This window comes from Pongo pygmaeus, chromosome 2, assembly GCF_028885625.2.
Source record: "Pongo pygmaeus isolate AG05252 chromosome 2, NHGRI_mPonPyg2-v2.0_pri, whole genome shotgun sequence".
Lineage (NCBI taxonomy): Eukaryota > Metazoa > Chordata > Mammalia > Primates > Hominidae > Pongo > Pongo pygmaeus.
Window position 1 is genome coordinate 102310178 of NC_085930.1, and position 21727 is coordinate 102331904.

General features: G+C 41.7%; 1 protein-coding gene across 10 annotated transcripts in view; it reads right to left on the bottom strand.

The window, feature by feature from the left end:
* Positions 1-21727, bottom strand: part of DOCK3 (dedicator of cytokinesis 3) — a 739703-nt gene that overhangs the window by 104616 nt on the left and 613360 nt on the right. For 9 of the 10 annotated variants that reach the window (XM_054483639.1, XM_054483638.2, XM_054483642.2 and 6 more), the window contains exons 24-27: positions 10629-10821; positions 6449-6576; positions 3917-4063; positions 1476-1574 (exon numbers count right to left, since the gene is read on the bottom strand). In XM_054483639.1, the coding sequence (XP_054339614.1) occupies positions 1476-1574; positions 3917-4063; positions 6449-6576; positions 10629-10821 (567 nt within the window). The remainder of the gene's footprint in view (positions 1-1475; positions 1575-3916; positions 4064-6448; positions 6577-10628; positions 10822-21727) is intronic. The other variant, XM_054483636.2, reaches the window with a different exon arrangement.

A 21727-nucleotide genomic window follows, 5' to 3' on the forward strand; every position in this document is an offset into this window, starting at 1 on the left:
CTATCATCCAGGAGTCTACAGGAAAGTCTGTAGGAGGAGAGTCTCCAACACAAAAGAGTGACTGAAACAAATAAAAGCAGTGGGGGAGCAAATCTCTAGGAAAAAAAAGTGACCTGACATCTGATAGATTTGACCATAAGGCCAGCTGGAAGAAGAGATGTATTAGAAAGATGACAGCAAGAGTGGGAAATCCTCACCAGATTTGATGACCAAAACAAAACAAAGCATAGGCAAATAAAAAAAAGAGGCAATTAATTTTTATAAAAACAATAAGTTCGACAACAAGCTTGTCTAACCCACGGCCCATGGGCCATATGCAGCCCATGATGGCTTTGAATGTGGCCCAACACAGATTTGTAAACTTCCTTAAAATATTGAGATATATATATATGTATTTATTTATTTTTTAGCTCATCAGCTATCGTTAGTGTTAGTGTATTTAATGTGTGGCCCAAGACAATTCTTCTTCCAATGTGGCCCAGGGAAGCCAAAAGACTGGACATCACTGTTCTACAAGAAAAGAAATATAATCCCAGGACAGTCTTGGCTCACCACAGTACTTATTTAGCTGTAATAAAGAAAAGATAAACAATATAATCAATGCAAACAAAAATATACGAAAACTACATTGGGAGAATGGGAGGAAGGATGTGTGTGTGAGAGAGGAATGATTCTGTAGAATCATCTTCATTTTCCATAGAAAGAGGAAAATAGATAATAACTAACAATAGCTAAAAACAGTAGTAGAAGCTTCCTGAAGAATAGCGAAAGAATTGAAAGTGGCTGCCTTTGTGGAGTAGGGACTGGACATGAGTCAGGCTGAGCAAGGAAACCACTGTATTTTTTAAAAAAATTATTTCTGGGCTCAATCGATCCTCTCACTTTAGCCTCAAGAGTAGCTAGGACTACAGGTGTTTTATATTATGAACTTTGTAGTACGCTTTGGCTTTTTAAATTATGTATCACAATCTGTGATAAAAATAAGCCCCTCAGTGCTCCAGACCCAGAGTGTGGCAGCAAATGAGCAGTGCACACCCTTGCTCTCTAAAGTTATCTTCCACAAATATATTTAAATGAAAGAAATTGACATCATCATTATTATTAAAGGTATTAAAACAGCAAATCCTAATTTGCAGGTACAAAATATAAGGATAACTGCCAAGTTACTGAGAAAGGAAGGAGTCCTGGTTGTCTGACAACCAGTGTGGGACAGAGTAGCCTCTAATAGAGGCACATGATCACAGGGCCACTAATAGTCAAGGAAAACTTGGCAGTGTTACCAGGGTCCAGTTGTGTGGGGACACTGCTGGCTTTCTGCTTCTGGAGGCCAACACTCAGCTGTAAAGTAGGGCTGGTGAATCCTACACCCGTGGCAATGCTAGTCACTTGCATTCATCCCCATGACAGGGAAAAAGCCCCTGGGGAGTGCTGGCTGCACACTTCCTCTCCCAGAGGAAAGGTGTTCTACTACCTACCTTGAGTTCATCTTTGCTCTGGAAGTTGTCCAGGAGGTGCTGGAAATGGGTGTCACACATCTGGCGGAGCAGTGAGAGAAGGCAGGACACATACTCGCCCTAGGGACCAACCCAAAAAAACACTTAGCATGGCCAGTTGCAAGGGCTGTGTTCCCCCAATCCATAGAGGGCAAGGAGAGAAGGGAGGGTCTGAGATGGCCCCAATGATCATGGAAGGAAGATGACAAATCTAGCCCTCTAAAGCTTTCTTTCTGCTAAGGAAAGCCTGGAGGGATTGGGGGGAAATAAACCCTCTGCAGCATGGGGCTATTGAAAATCCTCAAACTATAATAAAGTAGTACTGCAAAGTGAGACAAATATTCTCCCTTTTTTTCCTAGGAAAGTTTTAGCTAAATAGTCCTTTGCTGCCAAGGCACTGTACTGAAGTCTATAGAGGATACTTGGAACAGGGGAGAGCTTAACCCTCTCTGGATAGAATTTGGACTCTGCCGATCCTGCAGGGCTAGAGCAGCCCTTCTACCAGGACTTCTTTGGCACCTCCTAGAATTTGCACAGGGTTACTGGACCGGGCAAACAAAACACAGTGGATCAATATGCCTGTCTGAAAGGCAGAGGAGTTAAAACTGACCTTTTTGAGGGGACAAGCTATGGGCTTTAAGACAAGTAGAAATTAAAGGAGAAATATCAATGTTCAAAATGTCTTCAAGTTCCAACTGGGATACATGGAATAAAATCCTGCTTTAAGGACTTTAAAAACCATCTTACAGCAACTTTTGGCAGGGGGCAGTCAAGCATGGCCTCCTCTTAGTTGCCTCCTTAAAAGGGAGGGAGAACATTTACTTCACTTGGGCAATTTTCAAATGTTTATAAACTCATGAAAGTGACAACAGGTTTTAGTCTCTCAAACCCTTTCTAGGTCTCTGAAATTATTATTATTGTTGTTTTTTGAGACGGAGTTTCGCTCTTGTCGCCCAGTCTGGAGCGCAATGGCATGATCTTGGCTCACTGCAACCTCCACCTCCTAGGTATAAGCGATTCTCCTGCCTCAGCCTCCCGAGTAGCTGGGATTACAGGCGCCCACCACTACGCCTGGCTAATTTTTTTTTGTATTTTTAGTAGAGACAGGGTTTCGCCATGCTGGCCAGGCTAGTCTGGAACTCCTGACCTCAGATGATCCATCTGCCTCGGCCTCCCAAAGTGCTGGGATTACAGGCATGAGCCACTGCGCCTGGCCTGAAATTATTAAAAATACATGTGTGCAAAATATATATGTTCATGAACCTCATTTTTATCTGAAAAATGGGCATAATAAGCTATAGGTAATTTGTCATGAGGGTCAGATGGGTTAATGTACATAAAGCATTAAGAATAAAGTCCATTATGTAAAAAGGTACTGAATAAATTACAGTTATTATCATCCTCATTATAATCTACATAAAATGAATCACTTCCTTAGTATTGCTAAATGAGCTAATATTGGACAAGTGCTTAAAGCAGGGTCTGGCCCACAGCAAGCACTGTGTAAGTGTTGGTTAGAAGGCTGGGTTACCAGGAAATGCCAGGGTACATATATATATATGTTTTTTACTTACAGTGAGAGTGCCTTCAACAGAGGCTCCTAAAGGAGCAGACACTCTTTCCAAGCCCTGTGCTCCAGAACACATACCTGCTCCCTGAGTGCTCCCTGCTCTCCCTAGCACGCTGTAGCTTGGCTTGCTCCAGAGGATTTTCTTCAGAGAGATCACTGTAATCTCCCATCTGCCAATGGAAAGAGTCCACGAAAACTGTTTATCATGTCTCCACCTCAGGGCTGAGAAGTAAGTCTACTCTGGAGTTGGGGTGCATGAGGGGCCCAGGGTATTGTCTCTCTGCCCCTCCTAAGAAGCCTTCCCAGTTTGTTTCTCTTCTAATTAGATCACAGAAAAATCATTATTCACTAATGCCAGTGAAATTTACCTCATCACATTTTTCCAAATGCTAAAAATTTAGATACAAACATAATGGACAAAAGCAACTAATTTGTAGATAGAAGTCAATTCTGAGAAAATTATTCTGTCCTGTACATCATTTAGGAGAACCTGTATGAGGGGGTTCCTAGAAGAAATAGTCTGTTTTTCACCTTCAACCTCTTACCACATCTTACATACAGCCCGGCTTCATTCCACAATATAGAAAATGACTTGGCTCAAAGTATGCAGGAAAACAAGACAAGAAACATTCCCCAGATCTGCCCTAAAGAAGAGTCCTGGGAATATGAACCTAGAGCTTTCAGAGTAGAGAGGAGAGTCAGACTCAAGAAGGGAAGAGGGCAGCATGCTGACAACCATGCAGGAGGGAAGGCTGAGATGAAGGTGGTGGGATGGTAAGATGGGTGGCGGAGTGCTGTGGAGAAGCCCCGGGTTAGAAAAGAAGGCAAGAAAACCTGGATGTTAGTTACTAACAGTGATCTCGGCTGTGCACTGCGGGCACCGCTGCCCTCTTACCGCCTCCTGAGCGTGCGATTTGCTCATGATGGTGAGCAGAGTCTGCAAGAGCACGTCCAGGAGGCTCTCCACCATCATCTCTACTTCCTCCATGACATCTGCCTCCTGAAGCGAGCAGCAAGAGAGCACACCATTAGCACCAAGCCAGGCTGAAGTACAGCTGGCAGCACTTACTAGGTCAGCCACATCAGCAGTAGTCTTCTGGATTCCCAACACCAAGCTCTCAGTCTCACCAACGTGTAGCGTCAAGGAACCCAGGACAATGGCTTTGAGAGGAGGTGAGGCACAACTGCCACTGCTGCCCAGGCATGGTGGCTGGGGCCTTACCCTAACTCAACACCACCTGCAACTTTGAATCTCAAGCAGATACATTAATTTTGATATACAGGGCAGAAGCAAAGATCTTGAGTTAAATGTTTTCTTTGATTTCCCTAGAATAGTCAGGAGAAGGCAAAACTCTGCTGACACTTTCGGAAATGATAAAGTTTGAGAAATGGTGACGAATTCACACTACAGAGTGTGGCAGCAGCACCTTCACTAGTGCATAGCACTAATGCACAGAAGTAGCTCATCTTTCTGAGCACGCTGTTTTCTCCTCAGGGTTTTCCTCTTGGGTGCCCTCAATTTTTGCCAGCTGGGACTGCTGCCTAGATATGCCTGGGTCCACTTGTAGCTCCTCAGCTCTCTTGCTCATGTTACAGGGTCCATTTGAAGGACTCCAGCCTCAGTGCATCTTTCTCTGGCCACCTCACAAAAACAATGGAGCATGTCTCCTCACTAAGGGCCACTTCCTAATTTAGGAAGAGTCTATTATCCTATTATAGACTTCTCACATTCATCTCAAATTCTGTAGCATGATTTTAATTATCTCACAAAGAGATTCCTGTTGCCCCTTGTCTAAGATGTTTATACTATTACTGGTCCTGGTGTCTATCTTTCACCCATCCATCAATTTATCATTCACTAAACATTTACCATGTGCCAGTCACTGTTTGAGAACCTGAATATATAGAGGTGAACAAGAGAGATAATATCTCTGCTCTCATTGAGCTTCAGTTTCATTGTCCCTCTACCCATCCATCCATTTTAGCTATACTCTGCCCCATTCCACATGAAGAATTTGAGCCGCTCTCGGGACCAAAGTCATCTTTCCTATCTGTCAAACTGATCATAACACTTTTCAGTGATGTATCTTTGGGTAGTTATAAGCAACTAATTACACTGACTCTAGCCCCACAAACACAACCAAACCGTCACCTCCAAGTTTTTACTGGTTCCCACTCGTGTTCCATTCCTCCTCTTTTTTTGCTTCAATTTCTCTCTTTCCTTTAGCAATAAGCTGTCCACCCCTCAATACAACCTTGGGCTACGAGTAGATCTTATGTGCTTGGTGTGGCTTCTCTGAGGCCTGGTGGGAAGAGGAGCTGCCAAGTCTTACCTGGAGCCAAGATCAAATAATAGGGCCATTATCACCATCATAGTCACTCTCTGCCAAGCTAGACCCCTGTCACCAGATGGCACTTTAAGTTTGAACATCAGAGTATCCTATTGAGTCCCTGTCCCCTGCTCGAACAAAATATACTCTTTTTTTAGGTGCCTCTCCCACTCCATGTGGATAGCCTATCCTTGTATATTCTTATCACCTGGCAACTGCCCTTCATTTTAAATGCATGTGAAATTCTATTCTCTAGCAACTTCATAAAATGGTATAATTTAAAAATCCATTTTTGTTCTACATTTCTTTCCTTATGCTTTTCTATAGTTTCTGAATTTTCTATAAGTAATATGCCTTTCTTCTATTATCAAAAGTACATGAAACAAGTATCACTAAAATAAATTCCTACCCTCACCTGTGCCTAATTCATATCTTTCCTTCTCTCTTTGCCTACCTCAGTTCATCCCCTCCTACCACCGATTTCTTTTAAAAAGAAAAAATAAAGAGGAAAGAAAATGGGTAAAAGCAATATCAGTTGAAACCTGACCCCTAAAGCACAATTCTACCATCCTCGGAGGCAACATTAACCTCTCGTATGCCCTGACCTCATTTGGCACAGTATAGGAACGCCATATGGGTGGAATCAAGCTGTCAGGAAGCTAACAGAAGAGCCTGAATAAGCAAGCTACCTCTCAAGTCTGGGTCTGCCTCCCTGTGCTCATGCCTGAACATTCTCAGAAAACTCCCAAGAATCCAGAATTAAAACCTATTGATGGAAACAGCATGACACAGAATTGGGCTTTGTGGTACTACAGATAACTATATTTCTGGGTAGATTTATGGTAGTGCAACCTTTAAAAATAGCAAGAATGTATTGTACTGAGAAACCTGCTGGGAACACACAGGCCTCCATTCACTTGGGCACCTTTCTGTCACTGATGAAAGCATCTGTGACTGAAAAGTGTACAAAGTGATCTTTGTTGGTCTGCCTCTGGCTAAAGTAACACAAGACTAGGGAAGAGCTGAGCAGGGTGGAGTGGGTGTGGGGCCACTACCAGAGAGCTGGTCTTGACGATGGAGAAGATGCTGCCAAGAATCCCTGAGCAAATTAGCAGCTCTTTCTGCTGCCTCAGGTGAAGGTGAATGTGATGGAGAACCACAGGAAGCAGGATGCGGCGGGATTCTGGGAGAGAAAATACAAAGGTGAAGAAAACTTTAGAGAAGAACTAGCTACTGCGGGAAGCCAGTGGCATTGTGGGACTTAGCTATTCTCAAAGCAGGTGGGGTTCAGACTAGAGCAAAAGTGAAGGTAATCTCCTTACCTTACAAGGGCCTGAAAGCTCACTGCCTGGAGATTATAAGCCATCACATGACATTATTCTTCCATCTTTCCTTTGTTCTCATTTCAATACCAAGCATCCATGACATTTTGTGCAGGATGAATGTTAGGAGTCTGCTTCCAAATGAAGTATCTTTTTTTGGAAACAGGGTCTCATTCTGTCACCCAGGCTGGAATGCAGGGGCATGATCATGGCTCCCTGCAGCTTCAACTTTCTAGGATTGCTAGAGCAATCCTCCTACCTCAGCCTCCCATGCAGATGGGACCACAGGTGTATGGCACCACACTTGGATAATTTTTTAATTTTTTGTAGAGATGAGGTCTCACTATGCTGCCCAGCTAGTCTTGAACTCCTGGGCTCAAACGATCCTCCCTCCTTGTCCTCCCCAAATGCTAAGATTACAGGTGTGAGCCACCACACCTGGTCCCAAATGAAATCTCTTTAATGATTAGACTCCAAATTAAAAGCACAGTTTACAGTGAAAATTCCATTTAAATGGTATACTTAGTATGAACTACGCTGACTGAACTTGCAGGCTTGAAATGGATTATAGATCGTCCCTCTTTATGCCCTGGCTAGATAGGTGGTCTGACACTTCCACCCCTGTGAGCGTTTACCTTGCCACAGCCAACAGGCCTGCTCCCTTTCCCCCACAGGCTTGTTAGATTGCTGCTCAGTGTGTACACAGCAATGAACACAATTGAAGCATGACCTTTGTCTTGTCACAAGACTTTGATAATTAGCCAACATTTATCACCAATCCTACTGAACACTTCAAATGATTTCTCCCACTGTTACCGAATAGCACTTTCATCAGGAGCTGACTATATTTAGAATTCTAAATTCAGGAAGGCTGTCCTACTTCAAGCTCCCTTATTAACCCGTTCTGAGACCTCAGGCAAGTTGACTCTTCTCATGAGCTTTATTTTCCTCATCTGTAGAATGGGGTGTAAGGGCCTCTTCTATAATACATTTACTTCACAAGGGAGGTTAGGAGACAAGTGAAATACAAGTGTGAATGCGTTTCTGGCACCCTGTATTCCTACGTGGTCAGTGATTGTGTGACTCTGCAGGTCCCATCATATGTGGCCAGCATGATTTAGTCAGATTATCAGTAACACAAACAAGCCATGGCATTTTAGATTTATCGTTCATATCTGTCCTTTGTTAAGAGTTCCACATGAAATTCAGACAGCAAATCTTTTTCAGGCAAAGACAAATTACATGACATATAAGAGATTTGGGCACTGCCTTGTCAAATGCTTAGAATATGTTCAAACAAAATAGAATACTAGCTAGTCTAGATTTAAAAGGCTGCTTGAATAAAAAAAGTTGATACTGTACTGTGTAGATGAAAATACCAACATACTTAGTATTTGTAACAACCAATAGCTGCTTACAGAAAAAAACAGTGGTTAGTTACTAGAACCTGCTGAAGAAGAGACCAAACTTATACTTTGAGAATACCAGTGCTGGTTAAAGGACATCACTGGTAAAGAACCTTTTGCTTCAGGGAAGATGCTGCAACTCAGGCATTCAATGAAAGTGAGATGCAAATGAAATTTTGGTGGTGTTTGTCATCTAAAATCCAATTACATAGTCCAGGGCCACATAAATATTAAGAAAATTTTTCTGAAGTGTTTGTGTGAAGCAGCAAGTACATGCAGAGATACTAGAAATAAAGTATGTCAGTGAGAGCAGTCTCCTGTTCCCCTTCCCACATATTTTGAAAGCATTTTCTTTTTTTTTTTTTTTTTTTTGAGACAGAGTCTCACTCTGTCGCCCAGGCTGGAGTGCGGTGGTGCGATCTCGGCTCACTGCAAATTCCGCCTCCTGGATTCACGCCATTCTCCTGCCTCAGCCTCCTGAGTAGCTGGGACTACAGGCGCCCACCACTATGCCTGGCTAAACTTTGTATTTTTAGTAGAGATGGGGTTTCACCACGTTCACCAGGATGTCTCGATCTCCTGATGTTGTGATCCACCTGCCTTGGCCTCCCAAAGTGCTGGGATTACAGGCGTGAGTCACTGTGCCCAGCCAAAAGCATTTTCTTTAAGCAGTGCACAAAGCTCAAGTGTGTACAGTGGCCTTCAGTGACAGTGTGCCCAAACCATTAATAAAATCTTCAGTATAGGAGCTGGCGAAGACAGAACTGTTTACCAGCATAAACAGTTCCTGGTGGAAAAAAGATGACTTTCTTGGTGGCAGCTTTACTACTACTAGCAATATCACACGCTGGCAGAGCTAAGTCAAAGGGAACATCTATTTAGTATTACAAATGTGTGTAGCACTGAGTTGAGAAATTTTTGTTCTTGTACTTTAAAAGTCAAACCTGGCCGGGCGCGGTGTTTCACACCTGTAATCCCAGCACTTTGGGAGGCTGAGGCGGGCGGATCATGAGGTCAGGAGTTCGAGACCAGCCTGGCCAATATGATGAAACCCCATCTCTACTAAAAATAAAAAAAAAAAATTAGCCAGGCATGGTGGTGCATGCCTGTAGTCCCAACTACTTGGGAGGCTGAGGCAGAAGAATTGTTTGAACCTGGGAGGCGGAGGTTGTGATGAGCTGAGATCATGCCACTGGACTCTAGCCTGGGCAACAGAGTGAGACTCCGTCTCAAAAAAAAAAAAAAAAAAAAAAAGTCAAACCTAAAAAATTAACCACCAAAAATTATAAAAATTCTAATAATTGTTTTGCTGGTGTTTCAGATTTATTTCTGTGCCTCAGAAGTTTATCCTAGCACAGTGATATTATTCTTAAAGAATCAGGCTCATATTGATCTTAATATATGGCCATTGAGCATTTGGTTGTCCCTGCAAGGCAGAACTTGATCACATATGATGTGGCTTCAGGAATAAAACCAGAAGTTCTTTGTGAAAGACAGACTAGGCTGCTAACATATTAGATTGTCCTGACCCCTTGGGGAGCATAAAGAGCTCCCTGTCCATTTTTCTCTCTAATCCTTGTTGGTTCTCCAAAGACTGGAAAAAGTATCGAATGGTATGGCAAGGAAACAAGAAAGCACAGGGTCCTCAGGGCCCCCTTTCAGGGCCTCTTTTTTTTTTTTCTTTTCTGAGACAGTCTCGCTCTGTTGCCCAGGCTGGAGTACAATGGCGTGATCTTGGCTTACTGCCACCTCCGCCTCCTGGGTTCGAGCAATTCTCCTGCCTCAGCCTCCTGAGTAGCTGGGATTACAGGTGCCCACCACCACGCCTGGCTAATTTTTTGTATTTTCAGTAGAGATAGGGTTTCACCCTGTTTGCCAGGCTAGTCTTGAACTCCTGACCTCAAGTGGTCTGTAGGGCCTCTTTTATTTTCTTGGCTTATCCTTATTTCCTTGAGATAGTCCCTTCTCTTTTCCTCTCCTTCCTTTCCTGAGGGTATGGCAGGCTCTGTTCTTGGAAGCTGTGGGCCTGGAGGCAGGGCCCTCATGAACAAGATTAGCGACCTTTTAAAAAAAGAGACCCCAGAGAGCTGCCTTGCCCCTTCTGCTATGTGAGAACACAGAGAGAAGACAGCTGTCTATGAACCAGGAAGTGGGCCTCATCAGACATTGAATCTACTGGTGCTTTGATCTTAGACTTCCTAACCTCCAGAACTATGAGAAAGTTTGCTGTTTACATGCCACCCAGTCTATGGTATTCTGTTACAGTAGCCTGAATGGACTCAGCACCACCCCAGTGACATGCCCATATGTGTAGATTCCTAGGAATAAACTGTGAGTAAGGCAGTAGGCCTAGGTCTTGGCTGCATTCTCTATTATAGTTTACCAAAAAATTCTGTATCTTAAGGGTCACTGGTTTCTTGTATAATCGTTGAGGAAACTGATCCTTTGATTATCACTTTGCTATCACCCCTGGAAGGAAGGAGGACTCTCATCCCAACTTGATTTACCTGAGAAAGAAAACAGGCGGCTATCCACTGTCCTGGCAATGGACTGCAGCTTGACCACGTCCATTGACTGCCCAATATGCACAGTGCTGGGCATGCTCCCCAGTGTCCCTCTCACAAACTCTGCCACCTCTTGCACGGTGAACATTTGCAGCAGCTCGTCAAAGATGGTTGGGAAAGAATTGAGGAGTGCAGCCTGCAAAAGCAAATGAAGCTGTGGTTAGCACAGAGTTAGGGTGTGCGTCTATCTTTCATGCTCAGACAATGATATAAGGTGGTGAGAGGCTGAGAAGGCACTTTAGCATCTCTGCCATGGGTGGGCTCCTCCCTGGCCACTGACTACAGCACTTAGGCATGGAGCAAGAAAAACCAAAAAGGAAACCAAAACAAGATAATCTACTGGGATCCAGGCAATTGGAGGCTTTCATAACTTGCATATAGCATTTGCTGGCAAGAGAATGGGGTATAAAGAAAAATCTGCTCAATGTGGCTTAAGATCCACAGTTGTTTTTGTTCATAAAATGGATTTATACTTTTGTTTGTCTCTATAATCAAGTTTTTAGCTTTCCAATTTTGGTTCCAAACTCAAGAAAGTATGGCAGAGAGAGCTGAGTTCCTTCAAGCAGCACCAGCTTCAGCTCTGTGATCCAGTTCTGAGAGCTGTACCATTTCCCCAGAATAGAGATTCTCATTTGCAACCATGAAATATGAAGACTTCATAAATTATTTTCTTCATAAGTGATGCCTGGTAGTCTCAAGAGTAAATTCAAGAGGATGGGAAATGTGTGTATTTAGTTAGCCATAAACTCTTGAGGACTATTGACGTGGGCTTAGAGTTCAGCCACCTAGACACCCAAGCAAGGGGAGTGGGAGTGTGCATGTTAGGCTTTTCTTCTAGGATGTAAGCTCTGGCAGACCATAAGGTAGTTTCTTGAGAACAATCTGATAATAGAACAGTTCCACAGCCTTTGGGAGGCAGAGCACTATAGGAAAAAGAGAATGGGTTTTGGAATTAGACACGAGTTCAAATCCAAGCTTTACCACTTACCTGACACATAAACTTTGGCAAGTTACTGCCTAATTCTCTGTTTCCCCATCTATAAAATGGGGATGATGCTGTTACTTATGTCTTGATACTGGTATGAGGGAAATTTTTACATAAAGTTTCTAGTAGAGCGCCTGGAACACACAATAGGCCTTTGATACATGCTGGTTCTCATTATTTTCTCTTGTCTAAGTGGAAGCAGCATGAAGACTTTTTTCACTTCTCAGTCCCCTTATGCCATTAACTCAGGATTTACAAAGAGAAATGGAGTGCCATCTTAAGACAAAAAGATGAGAATGCACCCTTCCCAAATGGCAGGTTGGGGAGGGAAGGCTGTTTTCTTGACTGCTCCATCAGGCAACAGACACTGGCTTAGAGTGAGTGAAAATTTATGCCATGGCCATCAGAGAAATGCAAATCAAAACCACAATGAGATACCATCTCACACCAGTTAGAATGGCAATCATTAAAAAGTCAGGAAACAACAGGTGCTGGAGAGGATGTGGAGAAGTAGGAACACTTTTACACTGTTGGTGGGACTGTAAACTAGTTCAACCATTGTGGAAGTCAGTGTGGCGATTCCTCAGGGATCTAGAACTAGAAATACCATTTGACCCAGCCATCCCATTACTGGGTATATACCCAAAGGACTATAAATCATGCTGCTATAAAGACACATGCACACGTATGTTTATTGCGGCACTATTCACAATAGCAAAGACTTGGAACCAACCCAAATGTCCAACAATGATAGACTGGATTAAGAAAATGTGGCACATATACACCATGGAATACTATGCTGCCATAAAAAATGATGAGTTCATGTCCTTTGTAGGGACATGGATGAAATTGGAAATCATCATTCTCAGTAAACTATCACAAGAACAAAAAACCAAACACTGCATATTCTCACTCATAGGTGGGAATTGAACAATGAGAACACATGGACACAGGAAGGGGAACATCACACTCTGGGGACTGTTGTGGGGTGGGGGGAGGGGGGAGGGATAGCTTTAGGAGATATACCTAATGCTAAATGACGAGTTAATGGGTGCAGCACACCAGCATGGCACATGTATATATATGTAACTAACCTGCACATTGTACACATGTACCCTAAAACTTAAAGTATAATAATAATAAAATAAAATAAAAAATAAAAAAAAGAAAATTTATGCCATGGAAAACAGGCTTGTGCTGTGGTCTTTATTTAGGCCAGGCCCAATTGGAGAACATATATGAATTCTATCTGCAGATTTATAACTCCCTGGAATATCAAGGAGATTGTTTTGCAGTAATTAGAACCAGAACAAAACATATCGTTAGCACCTTAGATATAAAAGACAAAGGAGTGGTGAAGTAGGTGCTTTATAATCAATAACAAACAGTAACTCATTTGCTCTCTTAAATGGTAAAATATCCTGTACTTAGACACCAGGACAGAAGGACTCTCACACCCTGACATCTTCTAGTGGTCATAATCAAAGATATAACGTCTAACTGAATAATATACATATATATATATATATATAGCGAGAGAGAGAGACAGAGAGAGGGAGAGAGAGAGAGACAGAGTGAGAGAGAGTTGTGAAACTCAGGAAACATGAGCCTTGCACCAAAGAAGAAAGTCTGATTCTCACACAGGTCTTAGCCGAGACCAGATCTAAGCTATTTATCTTGATGTAGTAGGAGTGTGCCACTCAGTACAGGACATTACTATGTTACAAAGTTCCCAGAAAACATATCTGCATTGCTTTGCTAGCTACCTCTAATCTCTCCATATTTTGGCTGTGGGAGGGGAATGGAAGAGGAAGATGAGCAGCTTAAGGTACTTAGAAGGGGAGATCACAGGTGTCTTTCTTACAGAAGCACCTGGAAGCCTTGAGGTACTCCCTTATAGAGTTCCTTATAGACTCCCTAATAGAGTCCATTCCCTTATAGAGTCAAGGAAGCCTTAAGGTACTCCCAGTTGATCACCTGTCCTCTGGGCTGAGAAACCTATAGGCAACTGGTATGAAGAGGCAACACAGAGACAAGTGGAAAACAAAAAAGTAGACTATTTTAATCTTAAATGAGGCAGAGTTTAAATATATACTTGGGCTAACAATATACCTGGCAGTGGCTGAATGACTGGACATGAGAGAGGGTGTCTGATCTTTGCTGACAGGTTTTGGTGTAATATTTAGCTTCAAAAAGTTGAAGAACTATACACCATTACATAAAAATTCTGACATTCATTTTGTAAGGAAAAATACCTCCCTTTTGACTGGGGTAATGAATTATTGATTTGTTCTAGGGTAAGGCTGTGTGGAAAGGTGACAGATTAGCTGGCCAGGCAGTTTTGTTTGTTTTTGAGATAGAGTTTCACTCTGTTGCCCAGGCTGGAGTGCAGTGGTGCAATCACAGCTCACTGTAGCCTTAACTTCTTGGGCTCAGGTGATTGGTCAGGTAGTTTTAATATAAGAAAGTAAATTTTCTTCCCACACTGATATTTCTAATATTGAATCTAATCTAATCTTTTTTTGAAGTTTTAATTATTTATTATACTTTAAGCTCTGGGATACAGGCGCAGAAGGTGCAGGTTTGTTACATAAGTATACACGTGCCATGGCGGTGTGCTGCACCCATCAACCCATCATCTACATTAGGTATTTCTCCTAATGCTATCCCTCCCCTAGTCCCCCGACCCCCAACAGGCCCAGGTGTGTGATGTTCCCCTCCCTGTGTCCATGTGTTCTCATTGTTTACCTCCCACTTATGAATGAGAACATGTGGTGTTTGGTTTTCTGTTCCTGTGTTAGTTGACTGAGAATGATGGTTTCCAGCTTCATCCACATCCCTGCAAAGGACATAAACTCATCCTTTTTTATGGCTGCATAGTATTCCATGGTGTATATGTGCCACATTTTTGTTATCTAGTCTATGACTGATGGGCATTTGGGTTGGTTCCAAATCTTTGCTATTGTCAACAGTGCTGCAATAAACATATGTGTGTGGCTGGGCGCAGTGGCTCATGCCTGTAATCCCAGCACTTTGGGAGGCTGAGGCAGGTGGATCACCTGAGGTCAGGAGGTCGAGACTAGCCTGGCAAACAGGGTGAAACCCCGTTTCTAATAAAAAATGGAAAAATTAGCTGAACATGGTGGCATGCGCCTGTAATCCCAGCTACTCAGGAGGCTGAGGCAGGAGAATCACTTGAACACGGGAGGTGGAGGTCACAGTGAGCTGGGATCACTCCATTGCACTCCAGCTTGGGCAACAAGAGTGAAACTCCATCTCAAAAAAAAAAAAAGAAAGAAAGAAAGAAAGAAAAAACCATACGTGCGCATGTGTCTTTATAGTAGAATGATTTATAATCCTTGGGTTTATAGCCAGTAATGGGATTGCTGGGTCAAATGGTATTTCTAGTTCTAGATCCTTGAGGAATCGACACAATGTCTTCCACAATGGTTGAACTAATTTACATTTCCACCAACAGTGTAAAAGCATTCCTACTTCTCCACATCCTCTCCAGCATCTGTTGTTTCCTGACTTTTTAATGATTGCCATTCTAACTGGTGTGAGATGGTATCTCATTGTGGTTTTGATTTGCATTTCTCTAATGACCAGTGATGATGAGCTTTTTTTCATATGTTGGTTGGCTGCATAAATGTCTTCTTTTGAGAAGTGTCTGTTCATATCCTTCGCCCGCTTTTTGATGGTTTTTTTTTTCTTGTAAATTTGTTTAAGTTCTTTGTAGATTTTGGATATTAGCCCTTAGTCAGATGGATAGATGGCAAAAATTTTCTCCTATTCTATAGGTTGCCTGTTCACTCTGATGATAGCTTCTTTTGCTGTGCAGAAGCTCTTTAGTTTAATTAGATGCCACTTGTCAATTTTGGCTTTTGTTGCCATTGCTTTTGGTGTTTTAGTCATGAAATCTTTGCCCATGCCTATGTCCTAAATGGTATTGTCTAGATTTTCTTCTAGGGTTTTTATGGTTTTAGGTCTTATGTTTAAGTCTTTAATCCATCTTGAGTAAATTTTTGTATAAGGTGTAAGGAAGGGGTCCAGTTTCAATTTTCTGCATATGGCTAGCCAGTTTGCCAACACCATTTATTAAATAGGGAATCCTTTCCCCATTGCTTCTTTTTGTCAGGTTTGTCAAAGATCAGATGGTTGTAGATGTGTGGTGTTATTTCTGAGGCCTCTGTTCTGTTCTATTCGTCTATATATCTGTTTTGGTACCAGTACCATGCTGTTTTGGTTACTATAGCCTTGTAGTATAGTTTGAAGTCAGGTAGCATAATGCCTCCAGCTTTGTTCTTTTGGCTTAGGATTGACTTGGCAATGCAGGCTCATTTTTGGTTCCATATGAACTTTAAAGTAGTTTTTTCTAATTCTGTGAAGAAAGTCAGTGGTAGCTTGATGGGGATAGCATTGACTCTATAAATTACTTTGGGCAGTATAGCCATTTTCATGATATTGATTCTTCCTATCCATGAGCATGGAATGTTTTTCCATTTGTCTGTGTCCTCTCTTATTTCCTTGAGCAGTGGTTTGTAGTTCTCCTTCAAGAGGTCCTTCACATCCCTTCTAAGTTGTATTCCTAGGTATTTTATTCTCTTTGTAGCAATTGTAAAGGGGAGTTCACTCATGATTTGGCTGTCTATTACTGGCGTATAGGAATGCTTGTGATTTTTGCACATTGATTTTGTATCCTGAGACTTTGCTGAAGTTGCTTATCAGCTGAAGGAGATTTTGGGCTGAGACAATGGGGTTTTCTAAATATATAATCATGTCATCTGTAAACAGAGACAATTTCACTTCCTCTCTTCCTATTTGAATGCCCTTTATTTCTTTCTCTTGCCTGACTGCCCTGGCCAGAACTTCCAATACTATGTTGAATAGGAGTGGTGAGAGAGGGCATCCTTGTCTTGTGCTGGTTTTCAAAGGGAATGTTTCCAGCTTTTACCCATTCAGTATGATTTTGGCTGTGGGTTTGTCATAAATATCTCTCATTACTTTGAGATACATTCCATCAATACCTAGTTTATTGAGAGTTTTTAGCAAGAAGGGATGTTGAATTTTATCGAAGGCCTTTTCTGCATCTATTGAGATAATCAAGTAGTTTTTGTCATTGGTTCTGTTTATGTGATGGACTACATTTATTTTTTTGTGTAGGTTGAACCAGCCTTGCATCCCAGGGATGAAGCTGACTTGATCGTGGTGGATGAGCTTTTTGATGTGCTGCTGGATTCGGTTTGCCAGTATTTTATTGAGGATTTTTGCATCGATGTTCATCAGGGATAGTGGCCTGAAATTTTCTGTTTTTGTTGTGTCTCTGCCAGGTTTGGTATCAGGACGATGCTGGCCTCATAAAACGAGTTCGGGAGGAGTCCCTTTTTTTCTATTGTTTGGAATAGTTTCAGAATGAATGGTATCACCTCCTCTTTGTACCTCTGGTAGAATTTGGCTGTGAATCCGTCTGGTCCTGGGCTTTTTTTGGTTGTACGCTGCTAATTTCTACCTCAATTTCAGATCTTGTTATTGGTCTATTCAGGGGTTCAACTTCTTCCTGGTTTAGTCTTGGGACGGTGCATGTGTCCAGGAATTTATACATTTCTTCCAGAGTTTCTAGTTTATTTGCACAGAGGTGTTTATAGTATTCTCTGATGGCAGTTTCTATTTCTGTGGGATCAGTGGTGATTGCCCCTTTATCGTATTTTTTGTTGTGTCTATTTGATTCTTCTCTCTTTTCTTCTTTATTAGTCTGGCTAGCAGTCTATCTATTTTATTAATCTTTTCAAAAAACCAGCTTCTGGATTCATTAATTTTTTCAAGGATTTTTTGTGTCTCTGTTCTGATCTGTTATTTCCTTTTTTTTTTTTTGAGACGGAGTCTCGCTCTGTCACCCAGGCTTGAGTGCAGTGGCGTGATCTTGGCTCACTGCAAGCCCCGCCTCCCAGGTTCAGGCCATTCTCCTGCCTCAGCCTCCCTAGTAGCTGGGACTACACGCACCCACCACCACACCCAGCTAATTTTTTGTATTTTTAGTAGAGACGGGGTTTCACCATGTTGGCCAGGATGGTCTTGATCTCCTGACCTCATGATCTGCCCGCCTCAGCCTCCCAAAGTGCCGGGATTACAGGTGTGAGCCACCACGCCTGGCTAGTTATTTCTTGTCTTCTGTTAGCTTTTGAATTTGTTTGCTCTTGCTCCTCTAGTTCTTTTAACTGTGATGTTAGGGTGTCGATTTTAGATATTTCCCGCTTTCTCCTGTGGGCATTTAGTGCTATAAATTTCCCTCTAAACACCGCTTTAGCTGTGTCCCAGAGGTTCTGGTACGTTGTGTCTTTGTTCTCATTGGTTTCAAAGAACTTCTGCCTTAATTTCGTTATTTACCCAGTAGTCATTCAGGAGCAGGTTGTTCAGTTTCCATGTAGTTGTGTGGTTTTGAGTGAGTTTCTTAATCCTGAGTTCTAATTTGATTGTATTGTGGTCTGAGAGACTGTTATGATTTCTGTTCTTCTGCATTTGCTGAGGAGTGTTTTACTTCCAATTATGTGGTCAGTTTTAGAATATGTGCAATGTGGTGCTGAGAAGAATATATATTCTGTTGATTCGGGGTAGAGAGTTCTATAGATGTCTATCAGGTCTACTTGGTCTGGAGCTGAGTTCAAGTTCTGAATATCCTCATTAATTTTCTGTCTCATTGATCTAATACTGACAGTGGGATGTTAATGTCTCCCACTATTATTGTGTGGGAGTCTAAGTCTCTTTATTGGTTTCTAAGAACATGCTCTATGAACCTGGGTGCTTCTATATTGGGTGCATATATATTTTGGATAGTTAGCACTTCTTGTTGCATTGATCTCTTTACCATTATGTAATTTCCTTGTCTTTTATGATCTTTGTTGGTTTAAAGTCTGTTTTATCAGATACTAGGATTGCAACCCATGCTTTTTTTTGTTTTCCATTTGCTTGGTAAATAGTCCTCCATCCCTTTATTTTGAGCCTATGTGTGTCTTTGCATGTGAGATGGGTCTCCTGAATACAACACACTGATGGGTCTTGACTCTTTATCCAATTTGCCAGTCTGTGTCTTTTTTTTTTTTTTTTTTCCTTTATTATTATTATTATTATACTTTAGACTCTATGATAACTGTGCACAACGTGCAGGTAAGTTACATATGTATACATGTGCCATGCTGGTGCGCTGCACCCACCAACTCGTCATCTAGCATTAGGTATATCTCCCAATGCTATCCCTCCCCCCTCCCCCCACCCCACAACAGTCCCCGAAGTGTGATGTTCCCCTTCCTGTGTCCATGTGTTCTCATTGTTCAATTCCCACCTATGACTGAGAATATGCGGTGTTTGGTTTTTTGTTCTTGCGATAGTTTACTGAGAATGATGATTTCCAATTTCATCCATGTCCCTACAAAGGACATGAACTCATCATTTTTTATGGCAGCATAGTATTCCATGGTGTATATGTGCCACATTTTCTTAATCCAGTCTATCATTGTTGGACATTTGGGTTGGTTCCAAGTCTTTGCTATTGTGAATAGTGCCTTAATAAACATACATGTGCATGTGTCTTTATAGCAGCATGATTTATAGTCCTTTGGGTATATACCCAGTAATGGGATGGCTGGGTCAAATGGAATTTCTAGTTCTAGATCCCTGAGGAATCGCCACACTGACTTCCACAAGGGTTGAACTAGTTTACAGTCCCACCAACAGTGTAAAAGTGTTCCTATTTCTCCACATCCTCTCCAGCACCTGTTTCCTGACTTTTTAATGATTGCCATTCTAACTGGTGTGAGATGGTATCTCATTGTGGTTTTGATTTGCATTTCTCTGATGGCCAGTGATGGTGAGCATTTTTTCATGTGTTTTTTGGCTGCATAAATGTCTTCTTTTGAAGCGTCTGTTCATGTCCTTCGCCCACTTTTTGATGGGGTTGTTTGTTTTTTTCTTGTAAATTTGTTGGAGTTCATTGTAGATTCTGGATATTAGCCCTTTGTCAGATGAGTAGGTTGTGAAAATTTTCTCCCATTTTGTAGGTTGCCTGTTCACTCTGATGGTAGTTTCCTTTGCTGTGCAGAAGCTCTTTAGTTTAATTAGATCCCATTTGTCAATTTTGGCTTTTGTTGCCATTGCTTTTGGTGTTTTAGACATGAAGTCCTTGCCCATGCCTATGTCCTGAATGGTAATGCCTAGGTTTTCTTCTAGGGTTTTTATGGTTTTAGGTCTAACATTTAAGTCTTTAATCCATCTTGAATTGATTTTTGTATAAGGTGTAAGGAAGGGATCCAGTTTCAGCTTTCTACATATGGCTAGCCAGTTTTCCCAGCACCATTTATTAAATAGGGAATCCTTTCCCCATTTCTTGTTTTGCTCAGGTTTGTCAAAGATCAGATAGTTGTAGATATGTGGCATTATTTCTGACGGCTCTGTTCTGTTCCATTGATCTATATCTCTGTTTTGGTACCAGTACCATGCTGTTTTGGATACTGTAGCCTTGTAGTATAGTTTGAAGTCAGGTAGTGTGATGCCTCCAGCTTTGTTCTTTTCGCTTAGGATTGACTTGGCGATGCGGGATCTTTTTTGCTTCCATATGAACTTTAAAGTAGTTTTTTCCAATTCTGTGAAGAAAGTCATTGGTAACTTGATGGGGATGGCATTGAATCTGTAAATTACCTTGGGCAGTATGGTCATTTTCATGATATTGATTCTTCCTACCCATGAGCATGGAATGTTCTTCCATTTGTTTGTATCCTCTTTTATTTCCTTGAGCAGTGGTTTGTAGTTCTCCTTGAAGAGGTCCTTCACATCCCTTGTAAGTTGGATTCCTAGGTATTTTATTCTCTTTGAAGCAATTGTGAATGGGAGTTCACTCATGATTTGGCTCTCTGTTTGTCTGTTATTGATGTATAAGAATGCTTGTGATTTTTGTACGTTGATTTTGTATCCTGAGACTTTGCTGAAGTTGCTTATCAGCTTAAGGAGATTTTGGGCTCAGACAATGGGGTTTTCTAGATATACTATCATGTCATCTGCAAACAGGGACAATTTGACTTCCTCTTTTCCTAATTGAATACCCTTGATTTCCTTCTCCTGCCTAATTGCCCTGGCCAGAACTTCCAACACTATGTTGAATAGGAGTGGTGAGAGAGGGCATCCCTGTCTTGTGCCAGTTTTCAAAGGGAATGCTTCCAGTTTTTGCCCATTCAGTATGATATTGGCTGTGGGTTTGTCATAAATAGCTCTTATTATTTTGAGATACGTCCCATCAATACCTAATTTATTGAGAGTTTTTAGCATGAAGGGTTGTTGAATTTTGTCAAAGGCCTTTTCTGCATCTATTGAGATAATCATGTAGTTTTTGTCTTTGGTTCTGTTTATATGCTGGATTACATTTATTGATTTGCGTATGTTGAACCAGCCTTGCATCCCAGGGATGAAGCCCACTTGATCATGGTGGATAAGCTTTTTGATGTGCTGCTGGATTCTGCTTGCCAGTATTTTATTGAGGATTTTTGCATCAATGTTCATCAAGGATATTGGTCTAAAATTGTCTTTTTTTGTTGTGTCTCTGCCAGGCTTTGGTATCAGGATGATGCTGGCCTCATAAAATGAGTTAGGGAGGACTCCCTCTTTTTCTATTGATTGGAATAGTTTCAGAAGGAATGGTACCAGCTCCCCCTTGTACCTCTGGTAGAATTCGGCTGTGAATCCATCTGGTCCTGGACTTTTTTTGGTTGGTAAGCTATTGATTATTGCCACAATTTCAGCTCCTGTTATTGGTCTATTCAGAGATTCAACTTCTTCCTGGTTTAGTCTTAGGAGGGTGTATGTGTCGAGGAATTTATCCATTTCTTCTAGATTTTCTAGTTTATTTGCGTAGAGGTGTTTGTAATATTCTCTGATGGTAGTTTGTATTTCTGTGGGATCGGTGGTGATATCCCCTTTATCATTTTTTACTGCATCTATTTGATTCTTCTCTCTTTTTTTCTTTATTAATCTTGCTAGTGGTCTATCAATTTTGTTGATCCTTTCAAAAAACCAG